Source organism: Dromiciops gliroides, chromosome 3 (genome assembly GCF_019393635.1).
Source record: "Dromiciops gliroides isolate mDroGli1 chromosome 3, mDroGli1.pri, whole genome shotgun sequence".
NCBI lineage: Eukaryota > Metazoa > Chordata > Mammalia > Microbiotheria > Microbiotheriidae > Dromiciops > Dromiciops gliroides.
In genome coordinates, this window is record NC_057863.1 from 300993613 (window position 1) to 301014581 (window position 20969).

General features: G+C 36.0%; 1 protein-coding gene across 10 annotated transcripts in view; it reads right to left on the reverse strand.

The window, feature by feature from the left end:
* CNKSR2 (connector enhancer of kinase suppressor of Ras 2) overlaps positions 1–18905 on the reverse strand; it is a 322983-nt gene extending 304078 nt beyond the window's left edge. For 4 of the 10 annotated variants that reach the window (XM_043991408.1, XM_043991406.1, XM_043991404.1 and 1 more), the window contains exon 1: positions 18098–18900. In XM_043991408.1, the coding sequence (XP_043847343.1) occupies positions 18098–18161 (64 nt within the window). In that variant the 5' untranslated portion in view covers positions 18162–18900. Of the gene's footprint in view, positions 1–18097 lie in introns of all 10 variants that reach the window. The other 6 variants (XM_043991407.1, XM_043991403.1, XM_043991410.1 and 3 more) reach the window with 4 other exon arrangements.
* Positions 18906–20969: the final 2064 nt, after the last annotated feature.

A 20969-nucleotide genomic window follows, 5' to 3' on the forward strand; every position in this document is an offset into this window, starting at 1 on the left:
GCCATTGTTCACCAGTGAGTCTCCCCTGCTTTCAGTGCTCTAAAGTTATTCAGTTAATTTATTTTTGATAATTCATTGTTTCTGCTATGAGAACCAGCACTTTCTTATTCCCTAAATGGATGTACTGCATAATAATGGAGATTATTTTTGTCATATAGGCTTCTTTGTCAGAACTCATACTTAACAATGAATTGAGCCCATCATTGGTCGCATCAACAATGATAAAACTTTTATAGATCCCTGACAAGGTCAATGAGGAATAGAGCATCATTAATAGTAACTTAGAAAATAGTCATGAAGCATTGGATAGGATGTTTCTAAGAAGCAGTAGGGAAACCATGATACAGTTACTTCATAGGGTGAGTCTCAAAGCTCAACTTATGTACAATACAGTGAAAGACAAAAAAAAAAACCTTTGGCAACAATAACCTTATGTTTTGTGACTTCATTAAATTGTCAATTACTTGCTTTAAAATCTGAGGCTTTGGAAATAAATCATGAGGAAGAAAGGGGCTTGATATGAAGTAAGGGGTTAAAAAACTAAGAAGCAAAAAAATAAGAAAAATAAATTCTTTCTAAAGACTAAGTTAAATTTATCCTGAATGGGACATTCAAATCAAAAAGAGAAGAAAAAATCTGAGAGTAAAACCCTATCCAAGGAAACTTAGACACAAATGTTGGCAGCTTCACAGAGCATCAGAAGGTGATAGAAGGAAAATGTGTCCTGAGCATCCCTCTAATGCTAACCACCGAGGTAAAATCCTATCTGGGCTCTTGTTTTCTGGAACAAGACACTCCATCTCTATTTTCAGTGGGGTCCCCTTGAATTTTCTCTCACTTTTCATCTCAATCTTCTGTCCTCCGTAGTTTCCTCAAGTCCACCTAAAAATCCCACCTTCTACAAATGACATTTCTTAGGTTCACCTATAATATAGTGCCTTCTCTCTGTTGATTATTTACCAATTTATCCTGTGATATAGTCTTTTTTAACTTCGTGTGGTCCCTTTAATCTTTAATCCGAATTGTGTCCGCCTATTGGCATAAGACCATGACCTTGAAAAAAAAGAAATCTTTATGCCATTTTGTATCCCAAATACTTAGCACAATGTCTCTATCACATAATAGATCCTTAGAGAATGCTTGTTGACTTGTTGGCCAGTACCAGCCATAAGAATTTTATATGAATTTGAATTTTTGTTATATTTTTCTCGGTTCTCAGTTGCTTAAAAAATTGGCAACTAAAAAAAATTTCCCCTGGATTTGGATTGTAAAATATTTGAGGATTTAATATTTTCTAAAATGATAGGTTAGTTACATCAAAATCAACTTCGTTTTTTCAGATAAAGTTGACATAGTGGAACAAACACATAAATACGTTTTTCAAAGAACTTGGACAACATATGGAGAATACTGAACTTCTACATTAAATACTTTGACCAATACTCTGTCTTGCCACCACACTGCTTCTAACTAGATCTTTCTCTCTCTCATTCTTTTGTTAGATGACAAGAATGACATAGGAGAATCAGAAAGAATGTGGTTGACTTGGCCAACAGGAAGAAAGATGCTTACCAGCCATATGTCTGACATTTGCCTTGTGAAGGCAGGATACAGAATCCATAGTATAATTGACTCTACAAAATGCTGATTATAGAAAGTTATTAGCTTCACAAGTACAATACACTTCTATTAGTCCCTGGGAAAAAGTTTTGCATTCTGTGATCTTATCCTCCATTTTCCAATATGCAGCTCCACTGTCACATATACCAAGTTCTATTTCTTACATAACACTAGTTTACTTATATCTGTCTATCTACCATTTATACATTAATCTATAAATCTATTGATACTGGGCCTCACTATCATTTGTCTAAGCTGAACGTGTATTCATGGCCCAAATCTACTACCAAATGAGAAAGGCTTAGCTCCATTTCCAGTGTGGGCCAGTTTGCTCTTTCTTCCTGTTGGCCAAGGCTGCTGGTGGTCTCCACTTGCAAAAATAGTACATTGATGTATAGCTAACAGAGCTGAATGACTAAAAAAGAATATATACTTGTAAAACCCAAAACAATGATGACAAATTCCTACTATAGCAAATGTTATGTGGACACTGATAAATAAATGAAGAGACTCAAGTATGCTGCTGTTATGATCATAACAATTACATTTCGACTTACCTTAACAACAAAAGCTACCATCAAATAACCCCAACAGTTATCTCATGCATTCAATTGTGGTTCCATTATTTACTGATTTGGCTGATTTCAAACTCAGCTGATATTAGCGAATTGCTTTCATCTGACTAAACCACAAACTGAGGAATTCTTAATCTCAACAGCATTCTAATAAGCACTATGTTCCTATGGTTCTAAATAATGTAATGAACAAAGTCCATGAGAATAAGAAACTAAAGAAGGAAGGCCTCTGCAAAGTCTTCTACTCCAATTGTCTCCTTTTACAAAAAAAAAACCCCAAAAAAACAAAAAAACAGAAACCAAGAGAAGCTAGGTGCTTTCTCTCAAATCACAAAAGTAGCAAATAGCTGAGCCAAGATTTGAACCAATAATCTCACTCCAAATCCAGTATTCTTTCCACTGCACTACACTGTCTCTTACATGATTTTAACATATGCATGGGAGACACATTATTTGAAGTTATCTTTTTAGATTCTATTTTGCTGTAAGTAAAATCCTTTTCAAGAATCAACAAACAACACACATGATAAATTATTATATTCCTTTTTCCGTGGTGCAGGGGAGGATCAAAAACAGTTATTGCATCAGTTTAGGGCTATGTAATAAAGAAACTAGGGCAACTAGGTTGTGAAGTGGATAGAGTACCAGGCCTGGAGTCAAAAAGACTCATCTTCTAGAGTTCAAATCTGGTCTCAGACACTTACTATCTGTGTGACCCTGGGCAAGTCACTTAACCCTATATACATCAGTTTCCTCATATACAAAATGAGTCAGAGAAAGAAATAATAAACTGATCCAGTATCTCTGCTAAAAAAAAAAAACCAAACCAAATGGACTCAGAAAAAGCCAAACACAACTGAAATAACTGAACAAAATGAAGAAACTCACTCTACCAGTGAAAATCAGCAGCTGTTGTGAAACTTAGTCTTAGAAAGCTGCTTGAGACACTGAGAGATTGCAACTACCCCTAGGTCACCTGGTCATTATTAGTCAGGAGACTGAACTTGAATCTAGGTCTTATCTGAGATTAGTACTTGATCTACTAAGCCATATTGACTTATACTCTTTATGTCAACTTTTCTATTCTCATAAGACATTTGTGGGTCTGTCTTAGATGTGCTATTCTTGAAAAACCTATTTTATTTTCTTTTAGGATGGGCAATCGAAGATTATGGAATTTGAAAACCCTTGTCCAACTACAAAAAGAAATGCAAATCATCAAGTGATTAGTTTATAACCCTAAGAATAATTAGAAAAGATTAAGTAATTAATTCTAACTTCATTTTTCAGTCCCAACCTCAAGAATAACAAATGTTGAAATAAATTCTATGCACACACACACATTTATATATATACATATATATATATATATATATATATATATATATATATATATATATATATATATATATATATTTGCAGGGCAATGAGGGTTAAGTGACTTCCCCAGGGTCACACAGCTAGTAAGTGTTTGAGGGTAGATTTGAACTCAGGTCCTCCTGAATCCAGGGCTGGTGCTTTATCCACTGCACCACCTAGATGCCCCCGAATTCTATGTACATATGAACACAACCAAAAAATCTAATATTATCTGAGATTTATAGATGGAAGCAACCTTAAAAGGCTTTGATCCCAACTTCCTCATTTAACACATAAGGAATCTGAGGTTCAGAAAGAGAAAGTGTTCCTAGAGTTTCACATCTAGTAAATGTCTGAGGCAAGATTTGAAGTTAAGGCTTCTTGATTCTGACCCCAGTGTCACCTAGCTACCCACAACACATGAACAGCCCATGAATATTTATTTGTTTAATAGTTTTAAAGATTTCTTACCCCATTAAACAATGCAGATATTCCTTTGTGGAAAGAAAAAAAAGCCAGTATTATTTTTTTAATCGTGGTCTAAATTACGTAAAATGGGGTAGGGAGGTAGTATAGTTGATACAGTGCAAGGCCTGGAGTCAGGCAGACCTGAATTCAAATCCATTCTCAGACATTACTAGCCACTACTAGCTGTATGATTCTGGGCAAGTCAATTAACCTTGTTTATCTCATTTTCCTCATCTATAAAATGAGCTGGAGAGGGAAATGGCGAACAACTCCAGTATCTTTGCCAAGAAAACCCAAAATGGGGTAACAGATTTGGACATGACTGAAATGCCTGAACAACAAATTAAATAAAAGGTATGGAGCAACGGTGTCCCTTTCTTCTTTCAAGATCTTCACCTCAAAAAATCCTGTTAGCTCCTAGACAAAAGAATCAGACGAGGTTTCATCTATTCCTCTAGTAGCTGGGTTTATTTTCCAGTCTATTTGCCTCTTAACAGCATAGGCAAATGATTCTCTACACTTACCTTTATGTCCTGATTAGCAAAATCAACATAGCATATCGAAGCAGGATTTTCTTAATAGGGATGGAACCAGTTGCTATAGTATGTCTTATTCACTGGAAAGAAAACTTTTGATTCTGTGAATAGGTGAGTCATTCAGAAATTAGGCTATTGTACTGAGAAAACCAGAAGTGAAAGGTGGGATGTACTTTTACTTCTGGTGAAACTCAACAAATATCCTGCAAGGTTTTGGGGTGGGGTGGGGAGAAAGCACAAAATGTTCATACTGGTATATTGCCAGATATGGAATGAAATAAAAGACTGGCCACAAGAAGAACTTTAGTAGCTCTTCATTATTGTAGATTTCTGTGAAATTATTATGAATATATTCTAAATATTATGGAATCAAAATGAATTTTGTTAAAAATTCACATTTTCATGTGAAATTATAAGAATTCACTTATTCAGGAATAGAGAACTCTTAGATCAACAGTTTTTGAAGTCTAGGTGCCAGTAGTGAAATTCTAGCTCTTAGAAATAGAATATTAAGATATTCTGCTTGCACATGAAAAATTGTGCATTTGTTTGAAGTTGGGCTCATTTCACTTTTTTATGGGTAACATTTATCAGCTTGAGAAAAAAAGTACTCAATGATCATATGGTGTGGAAAGAGTGAGATTCTCTATTGTTAAGAGCAGTATAGATTAATAATAGTAAGTGCTGGATTCATTTAACCTAACTGAGTCCCAATTTCTCCATCTGTAAAAATGAGAGGATTGAATAGGTGATCTCTAAAACATTCTATTCTCCTACTTTGAGGACCTTAATGACCAAACCAGGGGTCGAATTCCCACATCCAACCTTTCAAGTCTCTATTAGTCATCTTCATTAGAAGCAATTCAGTCAGCATGGCAATCCAAATCTTGAGATTTTTAATATTTTCTTTGATGTGGGAAAATATTTTATCTATATTTTACTTTTAGTTTTTAAAAATATATTTTATTGATATGTTGGTTTTTATATCATCTTCATTCTGTATATATTTCTTCTCCACACTCCCCAGCAATCAATCCTTTATAACAAAAAACAATTAGAAAAAAGCCAAAGTAACCAAAATATCAACTTAGTCTATTTTATTTTAAATATGAATGTAAATTAGGTAACAATATTGAAAAAAGAACAATATTACAAAGATGGTGGGTTTATTATGCCAAAATTGCTTAATTTAGCAAATATTGAATCCATATTCAGGGAAGGTTGGGAACACTCAAAAAGTTCCAAAACCCACATGATTTTCAAAATTATTACTGCTTTTAAAAAATAGAACTCTATTTCATTAACAGAGAATTACAGAGGCCAACTCTAAGAAGAGTATTAATCATTGAGTGACATTTAGAAATTATTGTGTCTATTTCCTCCTATGATAATCTTATTATACTGTATCATTATAGCATAGATATGGCTCTGGTATTTCAAAGGCTAGGCCTGGAGAGCCCAATAGTGGGTGCAATGATGGTATGCCTACCATCTGAGTAAAAGCCTAAGTATGTTTAAAAAAACTGCTATTGGGTTGATCACCAAGTGATTTTCTTTCTTTTCTTTTCTTTCCCTTTTTTTAAACAAGAGTAACTTATTAAGTTATATATAGAGTAATGGAGGGGGTGGAAAGACATCAACCATAGTAATGAGTTTAATATAATTAAAATAAAATTGAAGCAAAGGTTGTAGTTGGGATCCTGTGACGTTTCTTCCAATGCAGTGACACCTCTCAACAAATCTGGACATGCACTCAATAAATATTTTAATTCACATGAATTAAGTATCTTTTAATGCATCCATGCTTTTCTGATCATGAAGAATAGTTAGGAGAACTTACAGAGTCTATGACACTGGCATAATGGAAGTAGTAACTAGAAGAGGTAAGAGTGGTGCTATAGCCCAAATAGTGATGTCTCGAATTTAGCAAGATCTTGACTAAATTAAGTTGTGCTACATTGAATTTTAGGTCTTTTATGATACAATCATTCTCTTTACAACCTTTTATGCATTATTAAATTGCTTAACAAAACCTTTCTTCACCATGCTGCCTTTCAATGAGGTTTTACTATATATAAATTCAAGGCATTTTGTTTGGAGTAAACCTAGAAGGAAAAATAACTTTACCACAACCATGCCAGAAAACTTGTAATAGTGAGGCAATTTAACATACTAACAATAGCTTGCTGTTATATATCTGAATCAATATGGTAATATGAAAAAAAATATGGTGATATCTGGATAACAAGAATGACCTTCCAGATAATGAAAGTTTCAGCATGGCACAGTGGAAATTGTGTTTCATTTAAAGTTAAAGACTAGGCTTTGAAGCCCAACTCCTTGATTTAATGCTTGTGATTTACCTTGGGCAAATCATTTAACCTTTCTAAATCTCAGGTTGCTTGAATTGTGAGAGGGTTGGCCTACTTGACCTCTAAGATCCCTTATAATTCTAAATCTTATGATCTTAATGCCATCTTTTAATTGAACAACATTGGTGGGATTGGGAAAGTTGACACATCCAGCACTGTTACCAAAATAATGATCATGGAAGAAAATGCTTTAGCTCTGGGATCCCAAGAGATTATTTATGGTCCTATGTCCAATTCTACTTTTCTCCTTACCATCTTCCTACAGGCTTGTGAAACAAGAGGTTTATTGCCAATTAAAACACAGATTCACTTCTAACTTGAAACATTCTATGCTTTATAAACCTAACCTCTAATTTTTCGAATAGACTCTTCTGTTTCTTTATGTCACTTTGAACTTTACAATATTTAAACTTATGAAGACTCTGAAAACCATCTGTTTACTGAATTCCCAAATCTACAAATCTGGGATCCTGAGGCAATGATTGGCTTAAACACTGGACTCAAGTTTGGTATGACTGACCCTTATATTTTTTTACTCAGTGCCTTGGGCTATAGTCCATAAGTCATTCTTATCTGATAATTCCCAGAGTAAAAAGACTTGCCTCTGCACATAGATAGCAATTATCTATACAAATACAGCTTTTGGGGAATTTGGCCAAGGATTTCAAGATGCAGGTATGCAAGAGTTGCAAATGGCAACAAGGAAGAAGTAGGAAATAGTTTCTGCCTGAGGCCTAAGTGAATGATAACTCAAGTTTCCTTTAATCAGGCTACAAACATTAAAGCATTTTATAAAGATGGAGTAAACACGTTAACATTGACTGAGGGTTCTTATTTAGTACTTCCAATTCCAGGGTGCCTTCCATCAATGAGGCTGATCGACAGAAATGTACACGGAGTTAAAAAAAGCTATTATTGCATTCAACAATTTATTGGTTGGGCTAGATGGTTACTGGTGTCCCTTCCAACTCTCAAATTCTGTGATTCTATAGATTTTTTTAAAATGTAAAGTGCTTAATATTATTGACACATTAATTATCTGCGATGAAAGGCAAAATGTCCATCAATAAAACCTTTTTAAAATAAAATAGGATTTCTTCATCCAAGTGTTAAAATATGACTGGGAGAAAAACATACAAGAGTCATATTCCTTAAATTAACATATAAAAATGAAAATGGATAGTAGATGGAGAAATGAGAAAAGGCATGGATGAAAACATTCCTCTTCAACTTCCAATTCTATAATCAGCCCTACAATAAGAAATTTAATAAATAAATAGCTATGGTAATATTTGGTCCTTCCATATTGATCACATAACACAATTACTTAGATAATTTTTATTGAACTCTTTTGGACTTCTGTAACAAACAGACTGTTAGCTTCTTTTAAGTACTTAAATAATATAATTGGAGAACGCAAAACCTAAGCTGTGTGATAGCCTAATAATAATACCTAGCATTATACAGACAGTGCTTTGCAGCTTGCAAAGCAATATGTCTTATCTCATTTTAACTTCATAAGTTTTCTGTGTGGTTCATACTTTTTTATCCTCATTTTACAAATAAGGTAACTTAGTCTGAGAGATGCTTAGTGATTTGCCCAAGGTCACACAGCTAGTAGATGTCCAAAGGGGGATTTCAACTCGTTTTCCTCACTCCAACTGCAAAGCTCTTATTCACTCTTCCACCTAGGTGCCCCACTAAAGCCTACAATTAGACTTTGTAGAAATCACTTGAGGAAATGTGTGTGTCACATACATATTCACATATACATACATGTATATGTACATATATACATGCATGAAACCTATTTAAACCAACATGTTTCTACAATAGAACAAAATATTCAAATGAAAAAGAACTCTAAGTATCAAAAGGATATTTCTTTCTACCACCTTCTCTATTGATTAGTCAGACTAATAAAAACTCACTTTTTAGGAAATGAATAAACCAGCAGTGAAAATAATCCCACTTTACACTTTCAATTTTCTCACTAGAATGATCTACCTTCTGAATGACCTCAAAGTAAACCCAAAGCATATATGCTATTGTGATAGATTTGTTTTTTAAGTTGATGATGTGACAACACTGATACCTAAACATTGTCATTTTAAACAAATTCCATTTTGAATTTGGGTTTTAGTCAATAAATCGTGACACTAAAAGTCATCTCTTGACTGGAATATCTATAAGGCTAAATCAAGTTGAATTAAGTCATAGTTTTTTGAGGAGGGGCAGGTTAATGAAATGTCTGTAACAAATATTGTTTTTTCCCTGGAATTGATATACTGGAATAGTCAGAGAAGAAAATAATCTATTAATCACTACAATTTAAGATGAAATCTGAGAAGTTAGACGAAACTTTAAAGATTAACTTCTAAAATATAATATCAGCAAAGTCAAACAAAATGTCCTGCCAGGAAGAACAGTAGCTTGTTAAACAAATAAAACCCTGAATAGAATCTTATTCAACCTCTGAAACCTTGGCCAAATGCCACCATGGCCAGAAAGTTTTTGTTCTGCAACTCCATATAAGCAACTATTATAAACTATTTTATATTATAACAGTGTATTTTTGTTTTGGTTGTCTCATCCTGCCTATTGGACTGTCATCTAAATTTTGCATCTCTCCTAGTTGCTAGCACACAGTAGACACTTAATAAATGTTTTCTCTATTATATTATCCCATGAGGCTCTTTTCATTTTTCATTATGTTAACTTTTTCAATATGCATCAAAGATAGAAAAAATTAATTCTAAAAATAATACTTCATTAAGGGTTAATAAATTGCCACACATGCTTCAATTTTTTATAGACTTGCAGTATACCCACTTAAGATCTTAAGGATGATAAATTCTTTTTTTTTTTTTTTTTTTAGTGAGGCAATTGGGGTTAAGTGACTTGCCCAGGGTCACACAGCTAGTAAGTGTTAAGTGTCTGAGGCCGGATTTGAACTTAGGTACTCCTGACTCCACGGCCGGTGCTCTATCCACTGCGCCACCTAGCTGCCCCAGATGATAAATTCTTAATGATATGTTTGTTTAAAAACACCTGTATACTGACCAATGGTACCATGTTACTTTATTAACTTGAACCCTTTACACATGGGACAATGGAGATTTATTCTGGGATCTTTGAAAAAAGAAGCTCAGTAAATTTATTAAAATAACTAGGATTGTTTCCCAAAATGAGACAAGGATGGAATAAGCAACCTAACATGATTCTCACATTATGTGTTATTGAAATTTTTTCATTTGATTTATTTTAATTTATATACAACTTCAACACTAAATATAATAAAGAAAATAATACTTTCCATTAAGCCAAAGAGGTTTTCTATGCTTTTCATTTCTGTTCATTAAAAAATTCAAAACAGTGTTCATTTTACTAGACTATAAAAATGCTCTTAAATATTTTATAATATTAAAAACCAAGAGGGAAATTGATAATTTTTTCATTTATAGAGAGAAGCAAATAAGACATTTATTATCTTTCATTCTTAAATAAGGCAGATGACTTTTCAAAATATCTAAGAAAGTAAAGCAAATAATATTTTCAAAATTGACACTGTCTGGAGAATGACCACATTTTAATTTTTAAATTACAAGACGACTTCTGGGTTGGCTGTGAGAAAGCTACATTGGTATATCATGCTGATAGCATAGACAAAAAGTCTGCTAATAATCCATTAAATAATAAATGTTTCCAAAGAAAACAGGTCTAATCATAGTTTGGGGTCTTTGAGATGGCATCCCAACGTTAAGTTATGATCATGGCAAGCAGCATTATTTCTAGCCTAGACAGGCAAGTTAGGTCATGAGTCTCATTTCTATGATGTACCTAAAAAAAGCTTCTTTACAAGGGAATTCAAATTGGATGGTAATGGACTCCATAGGCATTCTCAAAAGGAAAGAGGGCTTGCTGATTGGCATTCTGTTTAGCCATCTGTGGGAAGCTGGTTTAAGGATTTTCTTTTCATTTAAAAAGATTGCAAATATCATGCCCTCTTCTCGATGCAAAGTATTCTTATGTTTTCTTTATAATACTGAGTAGTAAGAAAACTGAATTTCATCATTTAAAAGAAAATCACCACTATATCCAGTTCATCTGCTAATGATGAGTTTATTCTTTATTCATTCAACTGTCCCTGAAATAATAAATCTGATTGGAAAATAACTATAATAAATCAGATACTCTATAATTAGACTGTCATTAAATAAAAAGATATTTGGTACCCTTAGTTTTTTTTTCTAATAAATTGATTTTTTATCAATAGAGATTATTCAGACTTCTAAATCTATTGTTAATGTTACTATTATTTCTCATGCCTTAAGTGCAATGCAGTAAATGTTATAGGGAAACATTATATAAAACCAAAGACCTGACCATATATGATGACTGAGCTAAAAAACAAGCAAACAAAAAAAAAACTTAATAGCAATTAATGATGTAAGAATGAGTTTTATATTAGAAGGGCATCTGATATTACAAAAGTATTATAGTTACATTAAAACCCTAGGTCTATTTGTTATATAATTTTTTGGATCAATAAAATTAAAATGTTTAAAGGCTTGACCCTAATTATAAATAATATTTTTATTGGTTTTTTGTCATTTTTTCAAAATCATTACTGAAAAGTAGATTGCAATCTGTTAGAAAAAACACTGTATGCTCTTTACTGCACATTTCTGGAACATAAAAATATGTAAGGCAAAATCTATTTGAAATAAGGATATTATATTGGGTCTTATGGATTTTTTGTGAAATGTAGATTTTATTTTGTGCTATCTAATCATCTCTATCACTTTCCTTTTCTCTCTGCCCTCTTCTCCCCTTCACCCTGGGAAATGCATACACTGTCACTTCATGTAATCATCTCACTCAGATAGGCTTTTGTAGTGTGGCCTTACTCCTATAATATGTTCATCTTTGAATGTGGTTGCGCTATTGCCTTTCCTTCTGATAATCACATACCTGTTGAAATTCTGATGCTTCAACAAATCTCATCTTAACTGAGTGAGGCATTATCTTCCCTCTCTATACTCACAAATATGTCATTTTCCCCTAGCATACCTCATGCACTTAATATATATCCATGATGCAAATTTCTTTACGTAATTTACTAATTTGGCACTTGGACAGTCACTTCTGTGTCTGTGTGTCCTTGAATTGATTCTTCATTTTAGATCATAAATTCTAAGAAGACACACAGGCAAGCCCATCACAGCTCCATACACATAGATGTGCTAAGTAAATATTTATTACATAATGGTCTTAAGAAACTATCTGCACATGCTCTTTTGTCTTGAGTTGACACAGAATGTCTTAAGTATTTTGTGTAGGATATATTTAATTAATATTTCCATGAAATTCTGTCTTTATGAATTATGTTCTTTATGTAGACAGGGTAAATTCCTGCTTCATGTAAGATAAATAACATGCCCATTGCAAAAAAAAAAAATCAAAATTGAAAATGACTGGTGAATATTTTTTTTAAACTGCCTAGTCACGGGAAGATTAAGAACCAAATCTATGTTTACAAAAGTAGATGATAGTATGAATTAATTTGATCATTTCTGTATTTATAATATTATGTATAACATATAGAATTTTCTACCCTACTTATTTTCAAAGAAAAATTCATTCCAAATGTTAATTTCTCTCAGTTGAAGAAAGATTTATTGAAAATATTGACATTATCCTTTATAAAAGTAAGATTAAGATAAATTTCATCCTTGCTCTAGGTAAAAATAAAATAAAATGCACCAGAAAAAAAGGAGGAGAAAAAGGCTTTATTAGCATTCTTAAGGAAAAAAGATAAGCTGCAAAATGCCCTTCTAAATATAATTTCTCTCTACCACAATTTATTTTTATGTTCTTGTTTATTTCATTTTTCCTATGTTACAAACACTTTCTTCCCCAATAGAAGAGGCAAAAAATTAATCAGTTCCAACCATGGTTATCTTTCCACTGTGAATAACTATAAGAGTCAAAATATAATGAGTCTAAACTAATATTAATTAAAACATGCTGTTTGGATTATCAAATGGAAGAAAACATTCTTGATGGTCTTCTCAATATCTTACAGACTAGAAATGATGCACTTATAAGCCATTTTATCAGTTACTAATGCAGTTGTTGAAAGGGAGTACTTGGTATATACTAAACATTTAGGGGTATATAATAAGAAATAGAAATTATTTCAGCCAAATTTTACAAGGAGTTGAAATAAATTTACAAGATTAAATGCCATTTTCCCACAGATTAGTGGTCAAATATGATCAGACAGTTCTCAAAATAAACATAGTCAATGACAACCTGAAAAAATTTTGAAAATTAATAATAATAATAGAAATTCTAACTAAAATATAAATATATCCTCTCCCAAAGAGGGTGTTAACTTTTAAGGTAGAAAAAAAGACAGATAAGAAATTAACATAAATATATGCATACAGATTTAAGTGCATTGGGGAAGCAGTCATAGTTGTGCTCAAATGTTAGAGAATGGAAGATGAAATTCCATTTTTTTGAAGTATGATTATTAGACCTGGAAATGTGAATTAAAGGTAGGAATATGGTATGTGAAAGGGAATAGTGAGTTTGTTTCATGAGAGACTGGGGAGTAAGGAGTAGTAGGGAGCATACCTCTGGTATAGGGGAATTGAGAAAAGCCAGAGTAAGTGAGAATAAAATGATTCTGAATTGGTAATAATAACACAGTCAGACTTTGATTCCGCAAAGATAAAGGGAAAATATTGGAGGAGTATGATTTTAGCTTAATGTGTAGCACATTTTCAGTGAGAAGGGGATGAACTCACAAAAAGAAGAAGGAAGTTATGGTAATATATGTAAGGATATACTTTGGCAACAGTTTGATGATGGGTGTCAAAATAAACACAGTGGAACATATTTCAGAGAGTTGGATATTTAGGAAGGGAGTCAAACTAATGAAACATTTTGAATTCATCAGTGTTTTTGATACGTAATGCCCTGTTGATTTAGTGTTACATTTCCAAAAGCCAATTTTCTTTCCATTGCTCTTGAAAATGTTGTTAAAGTTTAAATCTTACCAAATTTAATTTAAATTCCATGTAATACAATATTTAGTCTTCGTTTGGAGAATTTCTTTTCCACTTAAATACTGAGGCTTAAAATTATTACTTTAAGAATCATGAGCTATTTTCAGATATACATAGATGTAATTATGGATTCAGATTCCTGATACACAGGGAATGGTAATTCTTGTAGAACCACACTGCACCAGAATAAAATATATGGAATCAGTGGGCAATGTGAAGCTATAGATTTCAACAGTAGTGTGTGTGTGTGTGTGTGTGTGTGTGTGTGTGTGTGTGCATGCATAAGGAAGTAAATAGTTAAAAAAACAGGCAGAGAATGAAAACTCATTCATTCATTTAATCAATAACATTTATTCAGCACCCACTATGTGTAACATACAGATCTTTACTATGTGCAATTCATATTTGAATTTTGTCATTCAATTTATTTATATATTTATTTCTCAGCACAGGCAAAATTATATTTAACAAAATAATTTTGAACAAAATGTGGTATAAGTTGGAATCTTGGAAACTTGTTGCTTATTGAGTTTACCCTTCTCTCTTTGCTTTGATTGCTAAATTCATGTGTCACTTTTCAAAATATACAGCAATTGTATTTTGTAAAAATATATGGCCATGCCATTTTTTCATGGTTGTTTAACTGTTGTTGTTTTTTTCCATTCAACAAATAAAAAAAAATACTTAAGAATGAGAACTAAGTGTGTGCATTGCTGCACACAGTTATAACTATTTATGGCTGTGAATACCTAAAAACATATGCTATCTGATTTACATTTTAAAGATGATGAAAGTGTCATATTAGTAGGGTGTAGCAAGCTGTGAAGAACTCCCACAATGCTGCAGTTGTTCCAGTCATATTCATCCTTTCGTGCTGCCTTTATAAAAAGATATGCAATGTTGAACATGATTGATCTATACCACAGCTGCAGCCTAAATTAAAGTGAAGTTTTAAATATTAATGTTTCTCTGGCAGGGATTAAAAGTTATTTTCTCAGTGCTCTATACTAAAATTCATTTGGGAAGAGGCAGAGAGAAAGGAAAATAATCAGGTGACATATGAAGTCACCTTTTTAAAGGAAATGTCTACTTCCAGTGTTTCAGCTACTGTTTTCCTGATGGCATCCCACTAATAGCCAAGCTTAAATAGTCATAACCTGTGATGACATAAGAAATTTAGAAGGAAGAACCCAAGTCCTCAAATCAATTAATTATATTACCATTAAGTAGTTTAAGACCTGAATCATTCAAATAATTATTTCAGTTTTCTAATTCAGGACGTTTCTGTGCAAACCCATGCACTCAGTGATTTTGGTTCTCAGGTGCCTTGCCTTTATCTTTTGAAGTCCCTTTTTTAAACTTCACCAACAGGTACTGAAACCTGTTCTCCAACTTCAAGATAACAATAGTAATTTTATATGATAGCTAAAAAATATTACCCTGGTTTCAAATGTCTCGTAGTTTAAAGTGGATCAATTTTAAATGGATAACTGGTGTTCTAGAAAGTTTATAAGGTCAATACATAACATGCCCATGATATTTTGGACATGTGGCAGTGGCCCTAAACTATTGAGCGTTTTCTTCAAAATAGGATTGGGAATGGAGAAATTGTACTTTTCTGGAAGGGGGAAGAAGTAAGGAGGAGAGAGAAGATGGAGGATGAGTGTCATGATGCCCCCAAGAAACTGCCTAGGGGCATCATGGGAATTTTGAGGGAGGAGAAAATTGTGTTTATACAGGTAATTTGACTACCAATAGAGTCAAAACAGTTTTTCTCTGGGGAGTTTAACCAGACTCAAACTGAAGTGAGCTTTCCATCAATTACAAAGAAATATTTAGTTATTCAACTAATAATTAGTTCAGTATTTTCACTTTCCATGTGTCTTAGCATTCATTTCTTGCTCAGAGAAGCAAGACCTGCTTGCCATAGAAGAAGGCAAGCACAGCTTCTCTTCATCTAGAAGAAATAGCTGTGGCACTGTAAGAAGGGAAATTTCCAAAGAGGGAAGATGAAGGGCAAAAACAGTCTACAAGTGGAGGATGAAGAAGAAGAAGAAGAAGAAGAAGAAGAAGAAGAAGAAGAAGAAGAAGAAGAAGAAGAAGAAGAAGAAGAAGAAGAAACCAAAGACAAATGGGTCAGAAAAGAAAACTAAATGGAAAAGGGAAGAAAAAGAGGATAAAATGTATAAGAAAAAAAAACCACACAAGTTATAGGAAATTAACAAAAAGTGAAAAGAGATATGTATGGGGAAGAGAGGGAACATCTCGCTAGTCTTCTCTGGGCTGTGCCTACTCACCTGAGACACAGAAAGCCAAGCTACCTTACCTCCGCATTAAAGCACATTCATAAATGAGAAATGATGAGCTGTCTTGGAGACTTCCATCTAGAGCATCTTATACTTTGCATAACTATGACCCTTGTTAATGGATTTACATCTCCAAACTCTTAAGTTCATGAAAGTCACATGTTGTGTCGGTCTAGATAAATCCCTTTCTCTCCTCAAACTCTCCAATATTTTAGCAGTAGGCAATATGGAATTTTGTTGTTGATTTTGCTGCTGGAGTGTGGGGGGGTGGAGGGGGGATGATGGTGGAGGGGGAGCAATTTCTATTCTCATAAAAAGGTCCTAGGGAAGACAGGGATAGCTGAAATGGACTCCAGATCGTGTTTCATTTAATAAAATCCAATTGGGAATGAATATCTTTATATGTGGACCAGAGGAAGCAGCAACATTTCAGAATAGGGGAAAAGAAGACTGCAAATAAGAGAGAGAAGTTTGGCAGTTCCTGACATTGTAATGTATCATCAGCGACCATATAAATAAGCACCAGCAGCTTCAGTGTTTTTGTCAAGAGTCCAGTCTGCAGTGAACCAGGAAGGGAGGGGGAGGTTATGGGGGGTGAATTGGCAGCACTGAAAACAATTGATTTCGGCCTGCCTGGTGGGTCCCTGAGGGAAATCCTCCCGCTTCTCTTCTATCCCAGTAGCATCGTGCATTACAAAGCAGACGGATTCGCCAGAGCCGCGCTGAGCATCCTTTGCGTGGACTCTGGGGAAAGCCCTGCTGCCTCAGTGGTTTATTACCACCTCCGCGGCACTGGCCGTAATACCGCTGAAGCGCCTCATCATTTCTAACTAGAGAACTAGTGTTCCCATTTTTCTTTTAATAGTTAGCAAATTAGAGGGGTAGAGGTGGAAGGAAAGGTGCGGAGATAGACTAAGAAAATGAAAAGGGCGGGGGGGGGGGGGGCAGCAGGGGGAAGGGATGGCAATTGTGCGAGAGATTTCCAGTAGGTGTCTGCGATCTTAGAAGGTAGGGGTGAGACAAACAAACAAACAACAGATTTAGGGACTCTCACATTCGTGATTTTCCTTCTCATTCCTGTAACTGTAAAAGTAGGGGGAAGAGGATAATAGCAATAGACACGATTAAAAGGCCACACACATAAACCACGCTTTGCTACCTGCTTGAGACAACAGATCACTTAGAAAGTCTGAGCTTTCTCATCGCCCCCGCATCACTATCCCCAGCTTTGCTCTATCCCTGGCAAGCTCTGCGCCAGCGATAAGATTTCTCCCCGGTGGCACGGATTTGTCCTGCGCTTCCTTTGCACTGGGGCAAAACCTGTGCAAGAGAAGAGAGGTCAACCTTCTCCTAGAACCCCCGGAAACCCCTCGTCTGCCCCGGTAAACACACCTGCCTTGCAGCTCTAGGGGAGGAAGAGAGAGGGCCCCAGCTTGGTGGAATGAATCAGAACAAGAAGATGGGGGTTGAGCGTGTGTGTTGGGGGTTATATTAAAGGATAGTTAACAGAAGACCCCAACCCTACGATCGCCCCATTCAAAATGATGGCGGGGGGGCAGGCGGGAATCCATAGGTCTCTGGGCTAGAAGAGATTTCACTCGGAATACAAAACAAATGCCTCGGCGCTGATGAGACGCATTTCTATACCCATTAGCCATGTCCTTCCGAGTATTTCTAAATTAAAGAAGATATGACGAATTAATTGGTTACTGGGGGGGGGGGATTCTCCTCCACCCCCTCCCTTTTCTCCCCAAACCTCACAGCCTGAACCATTGGAATTACCTTTCATCCAGTCCACCACTTGACTCGGAGACCATTTGCTCACGGGTTCCATGATAAGAGCCATTGGGAATGGGATCGATTTCTTTGTCAGGCGAAGAACTCGAAAAGAAAAAGCACCCTAGAAATCTTATCTTTCCCCTCCTGGTTCCTCTTCTCCCGCAGAGAGGGTAGGGGGCTCTCTGGGTAGATGGATGGGTCGGAGCGGGGGAACCGGAGGAAGGGAAGCAGACTGCCTTATTGTATCAGGTTTCCCGGTAGCACTCCCTGCTGCAAATTCTCTCAGCAAAACCAGAGCATCAGCGACAGGCAGCCCAGCCCGGGAGAGGGAGGGAGACGCCACCAAATCGCAGCTCTCTCCTTCTCCTCCTTTTCCTCCTCCTCCTCCTCCTCCGCCTTCTGCTCAGTCCCTTCAGCTGTTTCCCCACCTCCTTCTCTCCGTCCCTCTCTGTCTCTCTGTCTCTGTCTCTCTCTCTATGTAGGGTTCCAATTCATACTGCTGTTTTCCTCCCGTGGGGGGCGGGGGGGGGGACGGGCGGGAAGAGGGGGCGCTGAGCACGGCTCAGACGTCTGCTGCCCTCACCCGATGCTGCTGCTGCAGCTGCTACTGGTGGCTGCTGCCACCACCACAGCTCCTAGGTGCTCCTTCCTAAAGCAAGACTAAGGATTAGGTTAAGGCTGTTCTACCAAGGGCTTTGAAAGGGGAGCTCTCCAGTCTCTCAGCAGGGCCTTGGTGTCTCTCTCTTTCCCAAGAGCTCGGCCCCCGCACCCCCACCCTCCAAGCTCCGGACTAGCCTCTTGCAAGGAGAATTAAAACCCCAGGCACACCCACACAGACTAGCGGAAATGACGAGGGTACCTTTTGCCACCAAAAGATCCTCTCAAACTCCCTTAAATGAGGAGGGCCCTAGGAGAGGGAGAAATGGGGAGAATCCCCTCCGAACACTTTACCTCCCTCCCTTAGATGCTTAAGGGGGCGAGAAGAGAACCCGCAACTCACTACTGCACGAAGAAGTGTGTGTGTGTGTGTGTGTGTGTGTGTGTGTGTGTGTGAGGTCCGGGAACTGTGGGGGCCGAGCACAGCAGAGGAACGCCCCTCATCTTCCAAATGAGCTTCCCACAGCCTGGGATGCACTTCTAACTGCAGCTGTGATAGCAGCATCAGCAGCAGCCTCCGCTGCAGGCCCCAGTGGAGGAAAGGGTTTGATGGGGAGAGGGAAAGATCACGATTCTAAGGGAAACTGAAGGCGAGGGGGCTCACTCGGTCACCTCCCCCACCTTCCGCCCCCTGCTTTCCAGCAGTTCAGCACTAGTGGGCAAAGGTATCGAGTTACAAAAAGCCTTTATTGTGGCTGAAGAGTTGCACTCTGTCTCCGTCTGCCGGAGAAAAGGGGGTGAGGGGCGGGGAAGCGGGAAGCGATGGGGAACACCGCTGGGCTAGGAGATTACATCAACAACCGCTGCAGCACAGCCAAACATCAGTGGCGGGGGTTTCCTCCTTCCTCATTTCAAAGCGGGCTGCGGAGGTAATTTCTACAAGGAGCAAACGGCCACAGTAGTCGCTTCTGTGCTTTTAACGTGATTTACAGTAGCCAGAAACCATTATTAGTGATATACAAGCGGGTATGGGGGAGGGGAATGAGGAATGAAGAGACGATTTTATTTCACCCCTTTTTTTGGAAATGAGACTAGGCTTTTTTTTTCTTTTTGAGAAATGCTGATTTTACCTCCATCCTTGCATGCAAGTATGTATACAATATAGATTTCTGTGTGTGTGTGTGTATGGATCTATAACTATATATGTGTGTGTCTCAATGAGTATATAGGGGGTGATCATATATAGGTGTGTGGATATATATCCATACACATATAGCCATAGATACATATATTCTCTATATCCGCAGTTTTGTCTCTAAAACAACACACATCTAACATATTATTTGGGATTAGATTCCCAAGCGTTCAAGGATTTTGCCCAGACAGAACTGAACGTTATAAAACAAAAACAAAAAGAGATAGCTCACAGTTCTGGATGTAGAACTATGTAACAGAAAAAACAATTAGCAGCTTCTGAAGTTATTATTTTTTGTATAGAGGTGGAGCAGTGGATAGAGCACTGGACCTAGAGTCAGGAAGATTTACTTAAGACACTTATTAGCTGTGTGATCCTGGGAAGTCACTTAAATTCCGTTTTCCTCCAATTCCTCATCTGTAATAATAAGCATGATGATAGCACCTACTTTCAGAGTTCTTAGGAGTATCAAATGAGACTAATTGTAAAGCACAGGGAAAGGACTATATCTTGGCTTTTTCTATACCCTCAGTGCCTGGCATATAGTAGGTGCTTAATAAATGCTTATTGGCTAGGCATATTTTTGCACATGTATATCATATGCTCACAAAATAACTTTAGAAGCTATTTTTAGAATATTATATAGTTTTACACTCAGTCCTTATAGGTCTAGAAATTTAACATTCATTCCTGTCTGCAAAAAACTTTTACCCAGGGTTTTTTAAGAAGCTGATTTCCTAAATTAGGATTTTGCCTTTGATTTGATTTAGTCAAAACTGAAGGTAGTGTTCTACATAAGTGATAAATGGAGGATAACTGATGGACTACAAATAGATAATAATTTGGAGATACTTCCAGGGTGTAACAATCTTCATTTAAACTGATTTTCAACATTTACATAGACTACTAAATGAAGTATAGCTTAAGTAATTTTCTTTAAAAAGAACTGTATAACAAATAAAAGACCTCTAGACTCTTTCCTTCTTCAATCACAATAGCAGATATTTTTTTCCTGATCCTGAAGAACCCTACCTTCATATTCATATAAACACTAGCTGTGTGACCCTGGGCAAGTCACTAGAC